At 48.4% G+C, this 17,574-nt stretch overlaps 1 protein-coding gene across 6 annotated transcripts in view; it reads right to left on the bottom strand.

Annotated features, from left to right (window-relative positions):
• Positions 1 to 17,574, bottom strand: part of LOC111833396 (uncharacterized) — a 114,177-nt gene that overhangs the window by 7,058 nt on the left and 89,545 nt on the right. For all 6 annotated transcript variants that reach the window (XM_072711527.1, XM_072711529.1, XM_072711528.1 and 3 more), the window contains 2 exons: positions 9,344 to 9,398; positions 4,163 to 4,309 (listed from right to left, as the gene is read on the bottom strand). In XM_072711527.1, the coding sequence (XP_072567628.1) occupies positions 4,163 to 4,309; positions 9,344 to 9,398 (202 nt within the window). The remainder of the gene's footprint in view (positions 1 to 4,162; positions 4,310 to 9,343; positions 9,399 to 17,574) is intronic.

The raw sequence follows: 17,574 nt of genomic DNA, 5'->3' as shown, positions 1-17,574 counted from the left end.
CGGAAGAAACGCGGACAGGAAGAGGCGCAGGAGGTACGTCTGGGGGCTGCTTCTGTCTCCGTTGCTGCCTTGGCTGGGTATCGGGAGGACCCCCTTCCTGTTCTGAACCCTGCAGTGTTTGCGCCTGCCACTGTCTGCCCTGCCTTTCCGCCCGCCGCTTCGTTGTCCACGTCCGCAGCTGGCCCCTGTTCCGGGTCGCGCCTGGTCCTTAAAGGGGCCAGGGCCATTTTGGACTCCATTCCGCGGGTTCCCAAGTGTCCGACCCGGGCAGCGCCCCCCGCGGATCCTGAGGCTGCAGCGCCCCCCGCGGATCCTGAGGCTGCAGCGCCCCCCGCGGATCCTGAGGCTGCAGCGCCCCCTGTGCTTCCTGAGGCTGCAGCGCCCCCTGTGCTTCCTGAGGCTGCAGCTCCCCCCGCGGTGCCAGAGGCTGCAGCGCCCCCCGAGGTTCCTGTGCCGCCTGCAGCGCCCCCCGAGGTTCCTGTGCCGCCTGCAGCGCCCCCCGTGACTCCAGTGCTCCCCGTGACTCCAGTGCTCCCCGTGACTCCAGTGCTCCCCGGAACTCCCGCGCCCGCTGAGGCGCCCCCTGCGACTCCCGCGCCCGCTGAGGCGCCCCCTACTGGCCGCGTGAGGGCGGCGCCCGTTGCGGCGCCCCCTGCTGGTCGAACGCCCAAGGCGCCCGCCGAGGCGTCCCCTGCTGGCCAAGGGACTGAGGCGCCCAAGGTGCCTGCAGAGGCGCTCCCTCCTGTTTTGCCTGTCCTGCCGGCTCCTGAACTGCCTGTCTCGCCTGTCCTGCTGGCACCTGAACTGCCTGTGTCGCCGGCTCCTGTCCTGCCTGTCTCGCCGGTCCTGCCGGCGCCTGGCCCTCCTGGGGTTGCCGCGGTTGCGCCCCCTGCTGCCCGCGTGCTGGCGGCGCTCGCTGGGGCGCCCCCTGCGGGCCGCACGCCGGAGGTGCCTGCTCTACCTGCGGCACCTCCTGCTGGCCACACGCCCGAGCCCGTCTCGCCTGACCTGCTCGTTTCGCCTGTCCAACCGGCCGTCGTTCCTGTCCTGCCCACGGCCCCGCCTGAGGCCGCCGTTCCTGTCCTGTCCATGGCCCCGCCTGAGGCCGCCGTTCCTGTCCTGCCCGCGGCCCCGCCTGAGGCCGCCGCTCTGGCAGTCCTGCCCGCGGCCCCGCCTGAGGCCGCCGCTCTGGCAGTCCTGCCCGCGGCCCCGCCTGAGGCCGCCGTTCCTGTCCTGCCCGCGGCCCCGCCTGAGGCCGCCGCTCTGGCTGTCCTGCCCGCGGCTCTGACTGCCCCGCCTGCGGCCACGCCCGCGGCTCTGACTGTCCCGCCTGCGGCCACGCCCGCGGCTCTGACTGCCCCGCCTGCGGCCACGCCCGCGGCTCTGACTGCCCCGCCTGTTGCCTCTTTAGAGGCCTTGACTCCCTCACCCTTACCCCGGCAAAGCCGACGCCCCCCAGGACCCCGCCTTTCGGTGTCCCGTAAGGGACGGGGACACAGGCGTCGGGCCCGGGTCCCGCCCGCCCTGCCCCCTGGCTCGCCCGTTCGGCCCCTGGCTGTGGCTCGGTGGCTGCCTGCGGGTCCTCCGGCTCGGGGTCGGCGGTCGCCTCCGGGTCCCCCCCTGGTTCCTCGGTGCCAGTCCTCGGTCCCGCCTCCGGCTCCGTGTCGGCCGCCTCCGGGCCCCCCTGCTCCGGCTTGGCGTCGGACGGCGCCTTCGCCGGCTCCAGCTGCGCCTCCGCCTGCCGCGGCTTCCCCCTCCTGCCTGCCTACACTGGTGTTCCCTCCTGCTCCCTCCGTGTCCCCTCCGTCACTCCCTCGTCCCGTTCCCTTGGCCCCTGGGTGGTCCCCTCCTGCTCCCTCCTCCCTCTCGCCTGCGGCCCCTCCGGCCACTACCCGTCGCCCGCCTGGGTTCCTTCGGGCTCCCCTGGTTCCTCCTCCCTTTCCCTCCGTCCCGCCTGTTTTTGCTCCTCGTCCCTCTGTGTCTCCTCCGTTCCCTCCTGGTCCCTTTGTCCCTCCGGTTTTTGCTCCTCGTCCCTCAGTGTCTCCTGTGTTCACTCCTCGTCCTGTTCCTCCGTTTTCTGTCCCCTCTGTGTCTCCTTTCTCTGTCTGCCTGTCTGCGTTTCCTGTTCTTTGTCAGGTCCTGTCTTTCTGTTGGTCCTTGTTCCTGTTCTGTGTCTCTGTCCTGTTTCCAGTGTCTCGTTGATGTTTTTGCTTTTGTCTTCCAGGTCTTGTTCCCCGGTCTCGTCCCGTCCGTCGCCTCCTTGCTTTGCTTCCTTGGTCAGCTCGTCTGCTTGCCTGCTCGTCTGTACCACCGATCGTGACAAATGACATGTTGGAATTACCAACAGTCTACAATCCAACACCTACTGCACCTACTTATGAATTCAAACTCTTAAAAAATTTACAATGTATGCATATGGAGATACAGGGCTATTAGAGCTGGGCGATATGGCCTAAAAATTAAATCTCCGACTTTTTCACAAAAAATCCGATTTCCAATTTTAATCGATTTTCCCCTCCCCTACTCAAAATCAAACTACAGATGACAAAAATGGTTCAAAACAATTTTAAACTTTATTTAGCTTTTTTTACTTTAGGGTTAAAGTGCAATCTGACAAGCCATAAAAGATGCTTGTAAATGAGATGGTAGACCACGCCATTGTAAACACTTTTAGAAACTTGAAAAAACTTTTAGAAAGCTTTCTCTATAGCTTATTTTCAAACTGGCAACAACACAATGCGCCCTCAAACTTATAAATAAAAGTAATAAGTAATATTGTAATAATAATAGAAGAAAAAAAACACACAATTTTATCATGTCAGCTTGGTATTAAGTAAATACTTTATGCCATTTGAAAAATCGCCAGTGTTAAGAAAAATGAGGCACGTACTTCGGGTCTAAAACTTTTAGCATGTTAATGAATCCCAGCTTTTCCACAGTATGTATGGGCACCATGTATTTTGCACTATACATCGCGACAGCGTTTGCTATCGCCTTCCATCGTGCCCGATTCTTATCATATGGCACATAGTTCGAAAATGTGTCAGGGTGCCTCTGCTTTACATGCTGGAATAAATTAGTCGCGCTGCTTCCTTTGGTTGCAACAGTTTTTAAAGTCTGTGCAACGAGGACTTGTTTGGTCTGTGTCCGACTTCGCAAAACCGAACCAATTCCATATTACAGATGTAGCAACACCTTTCTTGGACATAAGCGCCAGCTTTTCCCCTGTCATTGCCATGTTGTTAGTGAATCTGCTACAGTGTTTGGGTGCGCCGCGCTAATTTACCCGTGAAGAATGGTGCGTCGCATTAGTTCCGCTTTTGGCGCTTGTGTGTAAAAAAAGTAATAAAATCGATTTTCATGAAAACACATCATCCTGAACTGTAAATTCAAATTAACCGATTAAATCGATTTATCGCCCAGCTCTAGGGGCTATATTTATCAAATTTTGCATGAATGCTGAACACATAAAAATTTCAATTTATGATGTGGAAAAACTTGACTGGCCCACACAGAGCCCTGACCTCAACTCCTTTGAACATCTTTGGAATAAACTAGAAGAGAGGTTGCGAGCCAGGCCATCACATCCAACATCAGCACCTGACCTCACAAATACTTTTCTGGATGAATTCGCAAAAACTCCCACAGACAAACTCCAAAATATTGTGGGAAGCTTCCCCAGAAGAGTGGCAACTGTTATAGCTACAAAGGGAGGTCCATGTCATTAATTTCCCATATGTGTAATGGTCAGGTGACCCAATTTTTTTGTCTATGTAGTGTATATTTGATGGAAAAAAATACAGTGTGTACAGTAAATGGATTACACATAGAGGAAATAATAGAAACAACTAAAAATAATCTTGGTGGTTCATGATAACTCGTTCCCAATGTGTTGAACCAGATCTCCTGAAAAGTGACCGGGGGGGTCATTGCAGACATCCAGGCAAGCCTCTTCGGGCAACAGCTAATGACACCAAGGTCCTGGTGCAGCAGGCCCACACACACATGCCCCTCAACGTACAGGACCAGCTCATCAGGATTCTCCCCTAAGTAGCTGGTTCATGTTCAGCTGGAGAAGCCATGCCCCATCCAGAGGCCCTGGGGTTGGCGGTGAAGACTGTGTCAGCCAATCCTCCCCCCGCTATTCCAAGAGTGGACGTACCTGTTGCATGGGCTGTGTGTGGCAACAGCCCAGAGCTGGAGAGGCCCACGTGGGTGACCAAAGCAGATGAGCTGTTAGGAGCCGCATAGCTCCAAGCGAAACGACCCTTGTGTCAGGGCCGGAGAGTCTGCTGGGTATGTTGACACCCTGGAAGTGATATTAACTTTTCAATTCTTGACTAATTTTCATGTAACCAAATAAACTTAAACAACCAGCAGACTACATACATACTGTAAGTACTCAAACACTTCAACTTGTAAAATATTCACAACATTCCTACATGGACAATGTAAGACATTAGCATCACTCTAGACTGGTTTTGACAGATGTCTGACATAATGACAATAACAATGTAATTCATTACAGTAGCTGTGAAAAAAGGAAGGTTTGTTGTTCTTAATAGCATTGTATATTTGAATGCAGTCGCCAATCATGGGAATGCATGTGTTTTAGGCTGTGTTTATTCATGACTGTGGGGGTGACATACAGTAGTCTCTCCAGCATGTCCTGGGTCTTCCCCAGGGCCTCCTCCCAGTGGGACATGCCTAGAACACCTCACCAGGGAGGCGTCCAGGAGGCATCCTGACCAGATGCCCAAGCCACCTCATCTGGCTCCTCTCGATGCGGAGTTATGAACAGAATCGGTGACAAAGGGAAGACCTGGTGGAGTCCAAACCTCACCGGAAATGAGTCTGACTTACTGCCGACCATGCAGACCAAGCTCTGACACTGGTCATACATGGACCAAACAGTCCTTATAAGGAAGCCCAGCACCCCGTACTCCCGGAGCACTCCCCACAGGACTCCCTGAGGGACACGGTCGAATGCCTTCTCCAAGTCCACAAAGCACATGTAGACTGGTTGGGCAAACTCCCATGCACCCTCCAAGACACTGCTGAGAGTATAGAGCTGGTCCACTGTTCCATGACCAAGGCGAAAACCACACTGCTCCTCCTGAATCCGAGGTTCGACAATCTGACGGACCCTCCTCTCCAGGACTCCCGAATAGACCTTACCAGGGAGGTTGAGGAGTGTGATCTGCCTATAGCTGGAACACACCCTCCGGTGCCCCTACTTGAAGAGGGGGACCACTACCCCGGTCTACCAATCCAGAGGCACTGCCCCCGATGTCCACTCGATGCTGCAGATGCATGCCAACCCGGACAGCCCTGCAACATCCAGATCTCATCCACCCCCAGGTCCCGGCCACCGAGGAGCTTTTTAACCACTTCAGTGACCTCTGCCCCAGAGATAGGGGAGTCCCCAGACTCTGCTACCTCATTGGAAGGTGCGTCAGTGGGATTGAGGAGGTCTTCAAAGTATTCCTTCCACCGACATAACGTCCCAAGCTGAGGTCAGCAGTGTCCCATCCCCACCATAAACAGTGCTGATGCTGCAACGCTTTCCCACCCTGAACTGCCGGATAGTGGACCAGAACCTTCCATCCAGAAGTCATTCTCCATGGCCTCGCCAAACTCCTCCCATACCCAAGTTTTTGCCCCCGCGACTGCTGACGCCGTGTTCCGCTTAGCCCGCCAGTATTCATTAGCTGCCTCTGGAGTCCCACAGGCCAAAAAGGCCTAATAGGACTCCTTCTTCATCTTGACAGCATCCGTCACCGCCAATGTCCACCAGTGGGTTCGGGGATTGCCGCTGTGGCAGGCACCAACCGCCTTACAACAACTTTCACCAATGTGCAAATAGCATTCAATTATTAAGAAAATTAATCACATTATTAATATTATACGTAGGCCTACCTTATGATTGTTAGAGGCAAACGGAGTCAGAAACGGGAAACTGGAATCAATAAAATTTAAATACGTGCAAAAAAATAAAACCATAAAAACTGGAATAGCGAGCAAAAAAGCAGGGATCTCAAATACGCGAAATCTGCGCGGAAACGGATGTTTACCAAGGTAGTTAACTACTGACTTCCACTTGTACATTTCTGTTAGCGCGTTGCGGAACGAAGCGGGAAACAAAAATGAACAAGGCTAGTTTCCAAAACTTTTCCATAACTTTTCCTCTCTATCCAAGAATTCCAAAACTTATCCAGGGCCTGGAAAAATTATTTCAAAATTCCAAAACTTTTCCAGGTTTTCCATGACTGCGGGTACCCTGACTGAAGATGATGACACAATTTTATGCAAGATTAACTGTGTACCAAGCAACAACAAAGAAATTGAAAGATCGATTTTTACGTCGTTATTTATTGAAGGGTTGCGGAAAATTGCATGAAAGACATTAGTCTCGCACACACACAAACACACACAAGCACGCATGTACTGTATGCAAAACACACTAGTTGGCAAAACTGTAACATCGGATCTGAGAACTGTCAGATTTGAATGAACTTAGTAGAACTTAGGTCTTCTTTTAACTTAATTTTGTCTAAAATGAAGTAGAGCAGATATTTCACCAAACTAGTAGCTTATCCTACAAATTGAAAACTCCTAAATTGAAAAATATACGCCGACCCCGTTTACAACACGTTTTGGTCGATAATGAAATGCGTTTTGTAACTTTTTTACCCGCCCGCACCCACGATATTTTAATAATGTCTGCCCTAAAACTGCCCGCACCCGCGGGTCACCCGCGGTTACCCACCGGTCGACCCGCGCATCACTAATCTATAGTAATGTTTTTTAGCACACCATGGTGTTGTGAGCCAGTGGCTAAATATATTCCAGGATAGCGTTTCCTGAAGGGGATGGACAGAATTATTCATAATGTGACCTGGAGAAGTTACACAGAATCACAAAATTTCTGAGTTTTTTTTATTTCTGATATTTTTAGAATTTAAAATAAATCTAATATCCCCGTCTATTCTGTTAGCATACTAACAGAAGACCGATGTTCCTAAATTGAAAGAAAATATAATCTTTCCAAAACTACAACCAATAATATACAGTAGTGGTTCTGTTTCAGAGGGGATTAAACAGAAATAAAACACATTAGCTTTTACATAAAGCAAAACTAACTACTTTAAAACCCCCACACATAGAAACAAAACTCACCCTTCAGCCCGCTAGATCACACACGTTAGCTCACTAAGGCGGGAGATTTAGCACAATCCCTCTTCTCAATATAATAGGCCTACCTGAATCTGATAAAGAGACATGTACATTCAACTCATGTACTTAAATTTATTAACAAGTCATTTAACACAGTCAATATACATGCCTACGTATCTCCCACATCCAACCCAGACAAAACAGAAATACGACACTATAAGTTTCTATTATAAACCATGATACCAAATAATAGGCATATATAACAGATATAATAAAGAAATACAATTTACCTGCAGAAAACAACCTCAGCAGCCGTGGCATTTCCCCGCGCTTGCTGACCGGTCTCAAAACGCGCCTTGCTCATGCGCAAAAGCACTCAGAGGACGTCAAGTTCATGGTCACGCGCTATCATCATTAAAGGAACAGAGACCTTTTTTTACTTTATTTAATACAGCACCCGGCTACAATAATGTTGCCCAATTTTGCTAACGTCCACCTTTCCGTTACTGCTCTATCCTGTCATTCTGACCTTCCTGAGTTTGTTCAGGTGTCTGGTTTTGCCTGAGCTGATGCCTCATCCCCAGCAGGCCATGACAGAATACAACATGCTGACTGCTATTGACTGATAAAACACGGTCAGCATCTTACTGCACTGATTCTCCTCAGTAAGTCTGTTCTGGCTGTTCTTGTCTAGTGCCACTGTGTTGGCTTCCCAGTGCAGTCTGCTCTTCAGGTGGACCCCCAGGTATTTGTAGCCCTGCACCACCTCCACTTCCCCCTGGATGGTGACTGGTCTCAGGGGCTTCCTTTTACTCTGAATGTCCACCACCAGTTCCTGTGTCTTGCTGATGCTGATATGCATTTTGTTGTCCTGCACCTCTAGTCCTCCACTATTCCTCTATACTCTGACTCATTTCCATTGCTGATGTATCCTATAATGTAGGAGCAAGAGCGTAGATTTGGGTATGGATGACGGGGACATGTCCCCACCAATATAATTGGAGTACCGAGTGTTGTATATGCTCAGATTATCACACTGGGGTTACAACTAATAAAGAACAGGACTGGAGACACGCGAGTGACATGGGGGATCGTTGCTTCTCTTTAATGTATTAAATGGAACACCGGAACCAGCATATTAGAAAAACTCGCACAACCAACAATAGGAAGGGGCGTATAGCATCTTTCAAGGGACAAATTTAAGAAGTCAATATACAACATATCCCTCCCCCTTTACTTTTGAAACCCCCCCCCCCCCATTTAACAAAAGTACACTGTAAAAAAAAATCCGTCAAAAAACAGAAAATGTACTGGCAGAAAATTACCAGCAAATTTTGTGGCTCAGTAGCCTAAGTATTTGGTCTTATAATCCACCGGTTGCTGGTTCAAATCTAGCTTCAGCTAGACAGTTGCATGTTTATGGGCCCTTCAGCCATGAAAAATAATGAATGTAGTGAATTACTATATTCTCAAATTACTTTTGTAGTTTTGTGAACAACACCGTTTATTAAATGAACAATTCTGCATTGACTGAATGAAAAATAAAAAATGAAAGTAAACTATTAGTTAAGAAATATTCCTTGGAACAACAAACTGTGGAAAACTGAATTTACAGTATTTTCCTTGAGACTTGAAGGAAGAGTCCGTTAACGGAAAATTTGCTGGTAATTTTCTGCCAGTACATTTTCTGTTTTTTGATGGATTTTTTTTACAGTGTAAAACACTTGTAACTGTTTAGCTAAACTAGAGAGAGTGTGGACTACTTTTCTTCCCAGACCAACCCTGGTGTTTATTCTGCCCCAAAACTGTGGGCTAGTCTCTAGACTACAATGACAGTCTATTTGGAGGCCGTCAATCTCTTCGGGGGTATGTATGACCTGTGGGTAAATCAGTCACTGTGTCTTTTATATGTTTCATTATTGTATGAATGCCTTCCCTACCATGTTTAACAACAGGGGACTGTAAGCATGAAGAATGTACAGACATGTTCCTGTGTGCTGGAGTCATAATAAGGGCTCTTCTTCTACCTCAATAGACTCCATACTTAAAGGGAAGGAGGAAGAGCACAATAGCCACAGATTTGCTACAGACAAAATTAAGGGAAGATAGTCAGACTGATGTGAAGAAACAGGTCCACCAGAGGAGCAGATGTATCTTGGACACCTACCAGGTCCAGCTCAGCATCGTGGTGTCTCTCAACCAAGCCCAACTCTTCTTTTATTCTAAGAAAAAGACAATACAGTTTACACATTTTACATGAGAGTCAAATTTTATGAATATCTTACCAATTCCCAATACCATCCCAATTGCCATCTTCGAAGGCAAGCACCTAGTGGATGGGCCTCCACCCATGGGCCTGGCCAGGCTTAGCCTGAAAGCAAAACATGGGTCCATCCCCCTGTGGGCCCACCACCTGCAGGGGGAGCTGTGGGGGTCAGGTGCAATATAAATCAGATGACAGTCGAAGGCAGGGGCCTTGGCAGGCCAATCGTCGGCTACCAAAACTGGGTCTTGGTACATGGAATGTAACCTCCCTGGTGGGAAAGGAGTCTGAGCTGCTGCTGGAGATGGACTCTATTCCACTCTGGAGTTGCCCATGGTGAGAGGTGCCAGGCAGTGGTGGGCTACTTGTAGCCCCCTGGTTTGCTGCCAGTATGTTGGAGTTCACCTCAGTGAATGAAAGGCTCGCCTCCCTTTGACTGGCACCTTGTATATGCATGGGGAAAGGGACTGGGTAGGCAGGAGGTGCGCACCTACACATCCATGTAGAGCTGTTAATGTTAAAGACACTAGGAAGGTGGGTGGGGCCAACCCTTGTATATTTCCTTTGGGTAGGAGGTAAGTAGTTCTTTTTCTTTGATTTATTTCATGATAGTAAAGTTTTCGGTTTTGAGATCTGTTTTGTTAGTTTCTTTTCTTATATTTGGCTCCGCCCTTGTTCCTTATTCCCTTCAGTGTCATGGTTATGTGCATAAAAAAGGCCTGAATAAAAGGGCTATGTTTTGAATCTTCTCAGAGTTGTGTGATGTGAAATACAAGATTACACTACACTATCCTGCTTGTAGAGCATTTTAGTCCCCTGCTTAATTGTTATGGCCTCCTGAACTAGACCAGCGGCCTGTACTACGAAGCGGGATTACTGGCTTATTGGGGTAACTTGTCGGATTTAAGGTAGTCTGGGCAAAATGTAAGTGAACGAATGTTAAGTCTATTTAAACTGTGGTACCTTAAATCCAACAAGTTACACTGATAAGCCAGTAACCCCGTTTCATAGTTGTCATGACCTGCGCGTAGGGCTGGGCGATATCACAAAAAAATAATATCGCGATATTTTTAAGCTATATCACGATACACAATATATATCTCGATATCTTGAAGTTTCCTTGAAATCACTATATAAATTATTAATTCGGCCCTATATTGCATTAAATGGTACCAATATAATGCTTATATAATATAAATGCTTTTATTTTTAATCAAAGGATAGTATACTTTATTTTAAGCTAAAGTTTAACATAGAACTCTATTTTAAACAAACGTTTAACATAACAAAGTCTATACAGTGGTACCTCAGTTCTCGAACTCATTAGAACTCGAATTTCTACCAACCAGTTCGGAAAAAAATTACCTAGTACTTGATCTGAATCTCAGTAGTCAAACCGTGAACACCGACCTAAGTTAACTTGGACGCACGGGGAAATGAGTCACGCGGTGTGCCTCTCAGCGGAAACAAAGGGTAAAGCTTCAGTCTCAGCCTCGCATTGGCTGTGATAGGATCATGTATGTTTACACTAGCTGAATACATATATTTAGACAGTAAAAATATATTTAGACTCTGATTGACAGTAACTCCTTATTATTATATAATAAAATACATTTAAAAAATAAAGATTTCTTATAAATTATTTTTAATAATTAAGTTTGGTCCAGTCTGAGCCGCGCCAGATGCTCTGGAGCCGCCCATGCCTGATGCTCCGGCCCCAGCTCTGCCCGCTGTTTCTCCTGCTCCAGGCCCCTCAGCACCAGTTCCAGTCCCCAAGGAGGTCCCAGACTGTCTGGTCTCCGCTCCTTCCTCCTTGGAGGAGGAGGAGCTCGAGTGGGACCCCTGGGGGACCTCCCTAATGACCCCACAAGGGGACTGACCCCTTTACCTTCGCCCCAGCATGGAGGATCCCAGCCAGATCGCCATCTGTCTGTGTCCTGAAAGGGGAGGGGGCATCTGCGCAAGGGTCGGATCCCGCCCACCCTGGCCCCTGGCTTGCCCTTGCTCTTCTTGGCTGGGGCTCGGGGGACACCTGCGGGTCCGTTGGCTCCTGCTCGGCAGTCGCCTGCGAGTTCCCCGGCGTCGACTCCTCGGTCGCCTGCCATGGCTCCACCTCCCTCCTTGCCTGTGTCGGACTCCCCTCCAACTCCCTCCTCGCCTCCCCTGGTGCTCCTTCCGACTCCCTCCTTGTCCCCTTCATCTGTGCCTTGCCGGTCTCCTCAGCCCCTTCATGGTCCCCTCCTGCCTCCCTGTTGACTGCGGCCCCTCTGGCTGCTGCCCATCGCCCGCTGTGGCTCCCTCGGGCTCCCCTTTGGGCGTTTTTCCACCGCACCAGGTACCGTACTTTCGGTACTTCCATAAAGTGCAGAAAGTTTGGTTCTTCTTTCATGTCGGTTTTCCATTGGCGTAAAAAATGGTACCGGCACCAAATGACATCATCAGTGACCGCCCCTGACTGACAGCCCAAAATTAAAACTAATAGTTGAGGCTGGAAAATGCAGTTTATTGTTATGTCAGCTTCTATCACAGTATAAGATTCAGTAAAATCCAAATCATGCTGCCATCAATTACGTTTACGTAGGTACACTTACTTTGGCTAAGCCGATCAAAGCAGTAAGAATTAGCTTACTGCTAATTCAGTCTTTTGAAAGCAAACAAATTATTTAATTATGTTTTTTGATTTTCAAGCGGCATTGTTCGGTGTTTCGCGTGTGCCCCATTTCTTCCAAGCGGCTTGGTATTACGGTGTTCCCGGCAATTAAGTTTCCATATATTTCTCCTGTCTATCAGGAAATAATGTTTCCCCTAATATTAAAGCAAAGAGGTATGTGAAATGTCTGAAAATCACTCAGGTACATTATTACATATGAATACATTAGATCGTCACGCATAATATAGTTTTATAAACAATACTATACCGTTTTCATCAAGAAATACCTCTATCCAGCGAATTAAGTAATTTCATTTATTATCTGTAAAAACAAAAAACATACAAAAGGCATGTGATGTTTTAAAATTAATATATGGCTTGTTTACCTCGTAAAAACATGAAAACAACAGCGAAACCGTGTACAAATCAGCGCGCGACAGGGGAAACATAGGGAAACTGAACTGCTCGGAACGGCAAAAACTTTTTTATTTCAAGTCGTGCCAACCAAATCCCACTGGATCTGTTCATCTGACCATATGGCGATTAAAGCCTGTGTTTCCTCGTTTGTCCATCCTTCTATTTTACTTTTTTATATTTTTGTTTCTACTGCTTTTTATTTTGTTTCTCGCTGTGTATTTCAAAAGATAGCGGTTGTATTTTATGTTTCAGCGGCAGGCTATTTGCATAACCAATCGACAGCAAATACGTTTGCAAGTCCCACCCCAAAGTACCGAACTACCAAAGAAGTACCCCAACTGGTTTGGCACTTCTGGTACTCGAGATTTCGGTACTGGTACTCGACCAGAAGTCAATGGAAAAGCGAAAGTACCGAAAGTACCGTACCGAAAGTACCGTACTTTGTGCGGTGGAAAATCGCCCTTTGTCCCCTGGCCTTTCCTGTCTGGCCTCCCTTGTCTGCTCCTCATCCCTCTGTCCCTCCTGTCTCAGCTCCTCGTCCCCCTGTGGTTCCTCTGTTCACTCCCGGTCCTTTTGTCCCTTCCATTGGTGTTTCCCTGGTGTCTACCATTCTGGTTTGTCTGTCCGCGTTTCCCGTTCTGTGTCAGGTCTTGTCCTGGCTTCTGCCTTTGTGCTTGTTTTGTTTTTTGTCCTGTTCCCTGTGCCCCAGTGATGTTTTTGGTCTTGTTTTCCAGGTCCGTGTCCCCAGTCTCGTCTCGTTTGTCACCTAGAGTGCATGCTTTTGGGGGGGGGGGTTCTGTCATGACCTGTGTGTATGTTCCTTGTGTGTGCCATGCCCCCTGATCAACCATGTGTGCTCCCCCGATTGTGCCCAGCTGTTTTCCATCAGTCTAATATGTTCTGTGTATTTAGTCCATGTCTGAGTCTTTTTTCCCCAGATTCATCGTTGATGTTTGTCACCGTCTGCCCTGTTAGTCCCTTGTTTCCCCATAATAAACCCTCTGCCCTGCTTCCTGCCTGCTTGCCTACCACTGGTCACAACAGTAGTACAGGACACAGGGGCATAACAATTTTATATTATTTTAATAATACCCCTGAAGTGTAGTTTTTTTGTTATTGTTGTTTCCATATAGTTTTAAAATAAAGGGAATTGTTTTCGGGGGTCTCAGGATTGCATCTTTGCTTTTTGCAGACAATGTGGTCCTGCTGGTGTCATTGGGCTGTGACTGGCAGTATGCACTGGAGAAGATTTCAGCTGAGTGTGAGGCAGCTGAGATGATGATCAGCACCTTCAAATCTGAGGCTATGGGTCTCAACCAGAAAAGGATGGATTGCTTCCTCCTGAGTCAGAGTTGCTGCCTCTAGCGGAGGAGTTTAAGTATATCAGGGTATTGTTTACAAGTGAGGGAAGTAGGAAGCGGGAGATCAACCAACCAATTTGTGTAGTATCAACAGTAATGCAGACACTGTTCCGTTCTGTCAAGGTAAAGAGGCACTGAGCTGGAAGGCAAAGCTTTCAATTTACCAGTTGATTTACGATCCTACCCTAACCTATGTGAGTTCTGTTTAGTGACTGAAAGATTGAGATCGTGGACACAAGTGGCAGAAATATTCCTCCATGCGGTGTCTGGGCTCACCCTCAGAGATAGGGTGAGGAGCTTGGACATTCAGGAGGGGTTCAAAATAGAAACTCAGCTCTTCCGCATTGAAAGGAGCCAGTTGAGGTAGTTCAGGCATCTATCTAGGATGCTTGCTGGATGGCTTCCTAGGGAAGTGTTTCGGTTATTTGCAACCAGGAGGAAGCCCTGGGGCAGACCCAGGACATGCCGGAGAGATATCAGTTGGCCTGGAAATGCCCTGGTATTCCCCCGGTGGACCTGGAGGAGGTCGCTGGTGAGAGGGATGTCTGGGCATCCCTGCTTAGACTGCTGCCCCACGAACTGACCCTGGATAAGCAGCAGAAAATAGATGGATGGATGGATGAATGGATGGACGGATGGATGGATAGGTTTTGGTTTCCATATACTGTAAGAGCTGAATTATGCAGTTTAACTGTGATAAATATACAGAATATTTTAATATTTACCACATAGTGCCACTCATTTGTAACATTTTTGCATGGTGGCTCAGTGGGTAACACTGGCACCTCACACCTCCTGGCTTGGGCCCTGTGTTGTTTGCATGGTGACTCAGTGGGTAACACTGGCCCCTCACACCTCCTGGCTTGGGCCCTGTGTTGTTTGCATGGTGACTCAGTGGGTAACACTGGCCCCTCACACCTCCTGGCTTGGGCCCTGTGTTGTTTGCATGCTCTCTCCATGTTTCCCCAGGTCCTCTGGTTTCCTTCCAGTCCCAAATCATGAGATTACGCTATCTAGCATCTCTAAAAGCTCAGTGATGGACTGAAATCTGCCCAGGGTATCTCCTGCTGTCATGGCCCACTCATTCTGATCCTGTGCCACACCCCCTCATTTACCTCATGTGGAATGTTCCTGGCTACCAGCTCTCTGTAGTCTTGTCTGATTGATTCTGTGTAATTAAGTGCTTTCCTGTGAGCCATTCCCCAGTCTGGTCATTAATGTTGCCAGTGCCCTGTGTTCTCGAGTGTTCCATCTCGTAAATAAACCATGTGTTTTCACCATATCTCTGAGACTCCTAACCCTGTTTCTCCGGTCCTGCAAGCTTGCCCCATGACAGAATGACCAGACTCCATGAGAAGATGCCTTGCCTTACTGAGGAGGAGTACTTCAATTTGGTAGACAAGGTAATCTACTGGCTCTGGCAGCCTGAGGTCCAGGAGGACCCAACAGCTAGAGCCCTTGCTGGAGGAGATTTCACCTTCTGAAGACCCATACCTTGCAGAGGAGGTGCGGCAGAACCTGACCTAGCTGAAAAGCGGGATTGCTGAGGCATTGATATGGCGGGTACACTTAGATTCTGGGTTGCCTCTCTCCCGCCGGTTGAACTGCCCGAACTTTCCACTGCCCCTGCATAGTCAGCACATTCTCAAGGTGCATCTTATCATCATGCCTGCTCCCAAGACACATCTTCCCGCTGCACATGTTCCCAAGGTGCACCTTCTCACCGTGCCTGCACCCGAGGCACACCTCCTTGCCACGACAATCCTGGGGGCGCACCTGTTGGCTGTGCTGGACCCAGAGACGCTTCCCCTTGTGGCACCAACCACAATCCTCGTGGTGCCTGCCCCCAAAATCCCCAAGCTCCCCATCCCAGAACACCCCGTGCACTCAGTTCCCATTGTACCTGCTCCAGAGACTCCTGGGGTCTCTATCCCTGTACCCTTTGCCCCAATGGACCCCGTCCCCCTGGTTCCTGTCCTCTTCCCAGAGGTTCCTGCCCAAGCCCCTGGGAATTTCAGTTGCTTACATGTCTCTCTCCCTTCCTCATCAGAGCAGGAGGAGGAGTTAGACTGGGATCCCTTAGGGCAGAGATGCCCAAACTAGGGCCCGCGGGCCTAAGTTGGCCCGTGGTAATGTTTGATTTGGCCCGCCACACCATCCGAGAAGGGAGGGGGGGGATGCCTTCGACACAAATCGTCATTTGTAGTTTGACATAACATTTTTGTTTGTTTTATTGTTGAACTACAAAAGAGTAAACTGATATTAAATGTTTAAATTAAATGTAAATGAATTAGATTTTTTTTTCGTGCATGCGCAATTCAAGGTGCAGCACCGCCTGCTTTGCGACACTCCACGTCAATTAACGTCAACAAATTAACAAATGCAATAAAGGAGAAATCAAGGTGGTGGCACACAGAAAAGAGAAATTTTTAAAAAGTTTGGCAAGACGAGTTTTTATTCACTGAAGTCAAATCAAAGGCAGTATGTCTAGTTTGCAAACAGTCGGTTGCTGTTTTAAAAGAGTACAATATCCGTCGTAATTATGAAACAAAACATTCTGCAGCTTTCTCAAAGTACAGCGGCGAGGCGCGAAAACAGAAGGCTAATGAGCTGTTTGCTAAACCACTGTTGCCAACTCCTCAGCAAGGAATGTCGCTATTGGTTGTCCCAAAAGTCGCTAGAAGTCGCTAAATGACGCCATCGCCTAATTTGCATAATGTGCATGTAATTATAATGGATGCTGTAGGAGAGAGGAATAATGTCGTGGGAGAGACAAAAAGTGGTTAAAAAAACACCCTAAATACGTTTAGAACTACAAATGAACTTTCTTCTGTCGATTCTTGTTTTTTTATATCATAATTCCAACCCTCTTCCTATATCCGGGCTTGGGACCGGCAAAAGTGACCCCAAAGAGACACTCTGGCGGAATTACTTATTCTTAAAAACTGTCATACTTGGCGGGGTTTTTGGCAATAAGCCAGGGCAGGAACAGCCAGTGGTGGCTTCGCGCATGCGCAATTAATTTGCAGTCTGGATGCGGAAAGGTGAAGATTTCTTGCTCTGACTGCAGCTGGGCGGGGTTGCTGCGTGAGGACTGTCCGCCTGTGAATGCTTTGGGACGGGACAGGACGGGAGCCCACGGTAGCACCCGCTGCTCGGTGAGGAGAGTAAGAATGATACGTGCTTCCACGTCAGAGTCTCCAAAAGTCTCCAATAACACTAGAAAAAGTCGCTAGATTTGTCGCTAGTCGCTTTTTTGAAAACGAGTCGCCAGAGAGGTCTAAAAACTCGCTAAATATAGCGACAAAGTCGCTAAGTTGGCAACACTGTGCTAAACTTCGATTCGAACAGAGCGCGCTGCTACATCCTTCAACAGCACAAGAAAGCGCCACATGGGCCAGTTATCAGATTTCTGCTCTAATTGCTAAAAGTGGAAGAGCCTTTGCTACTGGAGAGTTCGTCAAGGAATGTCTTGCAGTGGCTGCAGAAGCAGTTTGTCCTTCTCAGGTACGAATGTTCTCACAAATTAGCCTGTCAAGAAATACTGTCACATGGCTTCTGCATGGCTCAAGACATCAGCGAGCAAATCAAGACAAAGGCAAGTGCGTTCTCTGCCTATCTTGAAAAACTTCTGAAAAATAAGGACCAGTTTCATATCTCTCATTAGGTCACGGACAATGCAACCGAATGGTTTTATTATTGCTTAC

The sequence above is a fragment of the Paramormyrops kingsleyae genome, chromosome 4 (assembly GCF_048594095.1).
Source record: "Paramormyrops kingsleyae isolate MSU_618 chromosome 4, PKINGS_0.4, whole genome shotgun sequence".
Lineage (NCBI taxonomy): Eukaryota > Metazoa > Chordata > Actinopteri > Osteoglossiformes > Mormyridae > Paramormyrops > Paramormyrops kingsleyae.
Note: the sequence above shows the minus strand (reverse complement) of the source record. Positions and strands in the feature narration are given on the sequence as shown.